Genomic DNA, 6643 nt, shown 5'->3' on the forward strand with positions numbered 1-6643 from the left:
ACATAATTTCAAACTCCTATTAATAAAATTAAATGTCAATATACAATCAATCACCTTATCCTTTACTATCAACAATTATCATAACCTTTTCATTATATCTCATTAGATAATATTAACTATTTTATTATTTTTTTTTTTCATATAATTTTTTAAACTGATTATTTAGTAAAATCAATTACCAAAACTATATTGTAATATCAATATTTAAAACTGAAATTATTGTCATACCACTTAAATTTTTTACTTGATTACTTCAATAATAAAAATTACAGTAATCTAACCTAATTTTTATCATATCTCATTACATAATAATTTCATTACTTTATTATTTCTATATATATAAAATGAAAACAATTTTTTTAAAAAAAAATAGACAACCGATGCAGAAGGGTCATTCGACTAGTTGAATAAGAAAGAAGTAAAGAAATTCAATTGAATCGGCAAAAACTTCTTTTATTAGAATAGATGAAGGATGATTTGTGAACCCACCATAGCCAGTCTATAAATGATGCACACGGCAAACAAAATTGCTCGAGTGTTCTGTTGTGTTGTTCAAGGCTCATCTTACAGGTGTCGTCTAAAATCGTGCCAAAACGAAGTTTAAACAAGTGCAAGAATCAATAGAATAAACAAGTGCAAAGCCAAATTCAGATCTGAATGGTACACAAATTATTTGTACATGCTATTGGAGGCTAAAGCCAAGCCTCTACAACCATTTACACAGAAGTTAGATTCTCTAAATTTTACACTCGTACAATTACCATAGCAGCTAAAAAGAATATATATATTTTCTTCATTCTGCCGCTAAAGCAGGACAAAAAAATAAGCAATTAACTTTGGTCATGGATGAAACCATTTGTCAGGCCAAGCTCTCTTTTAACCGTAGCTCAAACGGGATTCTGAGGAGCGTGATGATGATGTATGAGTCTGACGCCGTGGAATCCCAATTTCACAGGCATTGACTCGGGCTGCAAACCGTAAGGAGCAAAGTGACTCACCAGTGGAAGATTGATCAGGAGAAATGTTGACAAACATCAACGTTTTGGAGTCGCCACCGAGACATGGCTGCCATTGAACAAAGCAATTTTAAACTAAGATCTTTCTTTATCAACATATAAAGTTGATCATACTTAAGTAGTGTAATATTTTCACTCTTTAATTTGAATATGAAGACAACCACCACATCAATAATGAAAATTTTAACAGGTTAACAAACCTGGAGAAGGTACGTCAGCTTTGAATTCCTAAAAGGAACATGGTCTTCTTTCTTTCCTCCCAAAGCAAATATGACATCGCTCAAACAAGATAGACTTCTGTTGATAGCCTGAACGTGACAGTGAATAAAAACGCTGTTAACACAAGAAAAATAGAATTGTTGGCATGCTGCCCAAGTTAATAGCAATGAATACCTGAGTTTCCTTCAACCGGTCTCCAGTTGCCCCACTCTTTGAGAGTCTTTCACTTCCAGCAAGATCGATCAGGTTTAAGACACCGTGGACTTGTTGTTCAGTGTTCTATAAAATAGAGAAAGTGCCTCAGGAAATAATGTCAACAGGACAAAAGAACAGAAACAAAATGTATTAAGAAAGCGTGTACCTCATTTTTCCCACTTATACGCAGTGTAAAGACAAAATGACTTCTGGATGACTGTTCATTCATTTGTGTTCTTCCCACTGACCTGAAAAAAAAAAATGAGTCCCTCAATTTCCAATTTTCTTTATTTATTAATATGATCCAATTATACATAGATTGTACACCAATAACAAGAGCACGTTGTCCATAATAAATTATTAGATTTTCTAACTGAGTCGAGTATACTTATAAACCATAAACGGAAACTTAGCAGCTTCAACTGATTAGTTGAAAATGAATAACAAGTCATCTAAAATTCATATGATTCAGACTTTGCACACATTTATCCAGAAAGTTCATTCAAAACAATCATTTGCTTGACCAAAATATTAAAGACCATATACCTGCTTTGTGCTGCCTGTCGTAGGAGGGAGGAAATCTCATCTGCGCTACAAACATCCTTTATTGTGAGGTCCGAAACATGTGTGTTTCCGTTTGCATCATGTTTTATAATGTACTGCTTGCTGGAAGCATTATTTTCCGTTCGTGCATGATCACTTGACCGATTGGTTAATAACAAATCCCTGATGGTGTCATTATATATTTCCAGAATTGATGCCTGGAATTGTTCAATTAAATTTTTCAGTTTCCATAAGATGTGGCCACATGAAAATTGAAAATCAGGATGCAGAATACTAACCTGCATTGTGTACTTCCACCCTTGATCTTTTAGAGATTGGCTAGTCTGGAATATCTGTTCTAAAGAACGGGGTATCAACCCTTTCAGATCTGGCTCATCAGGCCTACCCATCATAGTATAGGTTTTACCTGAACCCGTCTGTCCATATGCAAATATGCATACCTGTCATAGCAAACCAGGGCCCTCTGTGTCAAGACATGGCTTAGACCCAAATACACAAACAAATGCAATAAAAAATATGACGAAAAAGATAAGCCTCAAGTAAAGCGTATTTAAAATGGTATATAATTCATTCCACCTCACGGCTGAGATAACTTTTCAAGAAATAAACACAACTGAGTAGTGTTCATAATAAATAACAAATTTAAAGAATATATACTTCAAGCGTTGATAGCATACTCAAGGAAGATACTGAGTATGCTATGTCAGTGAAAACTTAACAACAACCTATGTAATCACTAATTAGTGATTATTTCCTATGAAGGGCAAGAAACAAACAATCATATACTACAAACAATAATAATAACATTAATTTTATCCCGCACGCAGTGTTTCATTTAAACAAACAAAAAAGTACCCCAAATGTAATATAATCACTTAACTTTTTGGTTTTACCACCACTGCACCCAAGAAATTTGGTAGGATTGCTCAAATGCAAGAAATCACCCATGGTATTTTAAAAATAGAAAATCATTGTCCCAAACATAGGCACTGGGGAAAGTTAGTTTTTTTTTTTTTTTCTGTCCGAAACACCAATGGCTATTTCTTTTCTTACTAGCCATTTTGATAATTATTTCCTTTGTACTGTGATCTGCCAGAGAAATACTGAAGGGAAAGGAGGCAAACTAGAAATTACCTTGTAGCCATCAAGTGCACTTTGTACCAGCTGTGATATCTCAACAAAAACGTCCTGCTGAGAAGCCTCGTGATTGAACACCTTGTCAAATGTGAAATTGTACTTTTGTCCTGCTCAACATTAATGGGTGGGATTGTGATGCTTGTCTAAGCATGTATACTGCACTAAACACGTAAATCATAATATACAAAAGCTGAAGAGTTACAAAAATGTTCGTATATATACCGCTTTGTACCAATTCAATGCCCCGACCAAGCGCTTCTGTTGAAGTAGGGAATGAAACAACTGTGTCGGTACTGTCATCTGGTAGGAGCGGCCGTACACGGCAGAAAACACGAATATTTCCTTTTAGCTCCTGAAATAGAAATTAATTGGATATCATTGACCTATAAGCAGAGATTTTGCATCATAAAAATCAAAGAAAATATATATAAAAAGCAAGAAATACCTACCAAAATAGTGTTATGCAGTTTTTTTCGTAGCTTCTCTCCTTCTACTACTTGAAATTCTTTATCTGCCAAACGCTCCTGTAGCCCCTGTATAATTCTCTTCTGCTCTTCAAACATTGTTCTTGCGTCTGAAGCTGATAGATCAGCATTCTAACATAAAGAAAATAAGGTTGTTTCAGGTAGTTGTCAAAAACACTAAAGCACACTGCAATAAAATTATATGCTAAGCAACTTTTTGATGCAAAGAATAAAAACCAACTACATTACCTTTAACTTCTCTCTTTCAGCAAACAACTGCTGCTGCAGTATGTGTATTTGATCCTTTTGAGATGAACAAGTTTCCTATAAAGAAACCCACATAACATAAATGCACTAGACACAGAAGTGCACTATTAATGAAATAAAAGAATATATAGAAGTGAAAAAAACAAAACAAACCTCAAGAGTATTTGTTTTAATCATCAATGCATCCAATTGAGTACATGTTTTCCCAGTATATTCTTTGTGCCTCGCTATTTCTCTAGTTAGAGCATTTACTTGCTCCAACTGACGGTCACGGTCATCTCTAAGTTGCTTTAACTCCTCACGAAGACATTTGAGATCATTTACTAAAATTTCTTTCTGCTTTATAGTCTCCTCCAGTGAAACCTGAAAACAGATTAAAAGAAATTTAAGAACAGAAACGCAAAAAAGAAGAGCAGCTATCAATATACCGCCATCAATGACAACAGATAGGTAATGCTAATAGTAACAGTACCAGTAAAATGCAATAGGTTCTTTACAGAAAGTTTACTTATGAGATTTTAAGAAGTATAAGGTAAGCTATCAGTGCCAGTTAATCACTTCCATTTCGCATTTAATGTAGCAAAATAATTATGACAATATTCACATGATAATTCATTTGATTTCAAAGATTTATTAAAATCAGTGGCAAAAATTCATACAAAACGTGGAACTATAGAGAAAATACAGATACAACTAACCTTAAGAGATACCAACTGATCCTGCAATGCCTTATTGTGGCCTCTTAAATTACTAAGGCTCTCAACAATTGTTGCTTTCTCAGTTTCAAGCCGTTTAAGGGCCTCATTAACTGTTTCAAGTTCAAACTGAAGACGACTATTGTACTGCTGCAAGCTCATATTATACTCCTGTGATCGCTTGTACAACTCTTCGTTTGAAATGGCCTGCAAAACTCAATGGTTTCAAAAGGAACAAATCATGAGGGAATCTGTAGGATTCAAATAGCAGATAACATGAACATCTTTTTGGTGCAGAATTTACCCAAGAGGACAATATTTTGTATTTCTCGGGGGTAAAGTTCAGTAGTCCAATATTTTACAAATAAAAATCTTATACAGAATATAGCATTAAATCACCTTCTTCTCAGCAACCGATTTCTCATCCCGAACTTTCTCAAGCTCAGCTGACTTCTCATCCCGAACTTTCTCAGCCTCAGTTCTGGCTTCCTTTTCTTTACCATAAGAATTAATTGCTTCCTAGATTTGAAGCCACAAAAAAAGAGGTCATTGGGAAATAAAGTAAATTCTCTTGACATACTCCACACAACGACGGCAGACAGCGTTACCAATTTATCTGATTCTTCCTTCACAATTCTCTCTTCTAGACAAGAAATTGTCTTCCTCAAATCAGATAGAGCCTCCTCCAATTCATCAATCTTATTCTTTGTCTCAGTCACTGAGAAAACAGAATTGTTTGGTCATAAAATAATTTTCCTTTCCATATGAATTTTCTGATCTGGCAACCAAAGATAAATTCTATCTGGGCATGAAAGGACTATAGAGTCAATCATAGAAATTAAAAAAATAAATAAAATAAAACAGGTCTTTAAAATAGAACTAATTAAAACAAAATATATAAATCCTCAACAAGCTAAATACATCACCAAATAATTACAATAACTCGATAACTATTTCACTGTATATTGAAGAATGAATGTCACTATTTATGTGTAAATTATACTTCAGCTAAATCCCTACCTACTTCTAGCCAAGCGGTAAACAATACAAAAATATACGAATTCCTTCTCCCACCCAAGACAGATAGTAGCTAGCATGCTTCTAAACACAGTTTTAAGAAATTTTCAATAGTTTATCAGCATATCAACTCAACTTATTCTCAAAAATTTCCGTAGAGATAAAACACACCAGTATCACTGCACTTCTTCTCAGAAGCCTCTAGCTCAGACTGAAGCTTTTCCTTTTCTTGAACATACCCTTCTTCTATCGTTTTATACCAGCGAACGCAGGCCTTAAGTCGCTTAATAAGATCCGTCATTTGCTCCATCTTTTTCTGCCAAACAAACCACAAAACAATCAAGAACAAAAAGAAGAAAAAATATATTGACTAATTGATTAAATCAAGAACATCACAAAAAACAAACCTTACTATCATATGTATTTCCCTTCTTCTTTTCGTTCAGCAAAGCCTCCACCTCCTCTTTCGTGAAATCAACCGCCTCGCTGACATCGCTCATCGTGTTAGGATCGGAGCGATTTGTGACAACGGAAAACGGTGTTCTATGCCTCCCAGGAGCAGCGGCACCGCCCTGTCGCTCCATTTTCTCAGCTCCGATGCCCCGGCGACGCTTGTCCAGAGAAGCATCTTCGGGGCGCACCCTTTTCTGCAAGGGGAAACAAAGTGGTTTAGAGGAAAAGCAGCATGAACTGTGAGAAAATGAAGTAAAGATTGGAGTGGGAGGAGTAAAGGCTTTACTTACAGAAGCCATGTGAGGCTTGGGAAATGGAGGTTTCGAAGAGAGAAATTGAAGGAATTGGTAGATTAGGTCTCAGAGAGAGAGAGAGAGGGAGAGAAGAGCGTGAACTTTTGAATTTGAATTCGAAACTAACGTAACATTGTTTTTTTTTTCTTTTTTTATTTATTAGCAAAACGTGACATCACTCATCTTTTTCTTTATCCGATAATATGTCTATATATTTATTAAATAGTTTTTTTTATAGAAAATAAAAATTAAAAGAACATAACAAAATATAATATTCGAAACCGAAATACATTTTTATCCAATACTAAATAATAATAAAAAAT

The 6643-nt window shown here is 34.6% G+C and overlaps 1 protein-coding gene across 1 annotated transcript; it reads right to left on the reverse strand.

Annotated features, from left to right (window-relative positions):
* Nucleotides 1-626: 626 nt before the first annotated feature.
* Nucleotides 627-6440, reverse strand: LOC106779335 (kinesin-like protein KIN-14C). Its single transcript, XM_014667428.2, has 17 exons — nucleotides 6318-6440; nucleotides 5982-6221; nucleotides 5746-5890; nucleotides 5166-5275; nucleotides 4957-5076; nucleotides 4561-4764; nucleotides 4016-4225; nucleotides 3845-3919; nucleotides 3581-3727; nucleotides 3354-3483; nucleotides 3129-3238; nucleotides 2273-2434; nucleotides 1977-2191; nucleotides 1597-1678; nucleotides 1410-1514; nucleotides 1217-1324; nucleotides 627-1065 (listed from the first exon to the last, which is right to left on the reverse strand). Exons 1-17 carry the CDS (start codon nucleotides 6324-6326, stop codon nucleotides 877-879), a joined length of 2361 nt encoding a protein of 786 aa, XP_014522914.1. The 5' UTR covers nucleotides 6327-6440; the 3' UTR covers nucleotides 627-876.
* Between the last annotated feature and the right edge of the window lie 203 nt (nucleotides 6441-6643).

This window comes from Vigna radiata, unplaced genomic scaffold, assembly GCF_000741045.1.
Source record: "Vigna radiata var. radiata cultivar VC1973A unplaced genomic scaffold, Vradiata_ver6 scaffold_194, whole genome shotgun sequence".
NCBI classification, from domain to species: Eukaryota; Viridiplantae; Streptophyta; class Magnoliopsida; order Fabales; family Fabaceae; genus Vigna; species Vigna radiata.

What these genes read in the sequence shown, in the direction of transcription:
- LOC106779335 (XM_014667428.2), bottom strand. An exon ending in ATCAGTTGGTATCTCTTAAG is followed by an intron (nt 4,226 to 4,560) that starts GTTAGTTGTATC and finishes ATCTGTTTTCAG; the next exon opens with GTTTCACTGGAGGAGACTAT. An exon ending in CATTGAATTGGTACAAAGCG is followed by an intron (nt 3,239 to 3,353) that starts GTATATATACGA and finishes AATGTTGAGCAG; the next exon opens with GACAAAAGTACAATTTCACA.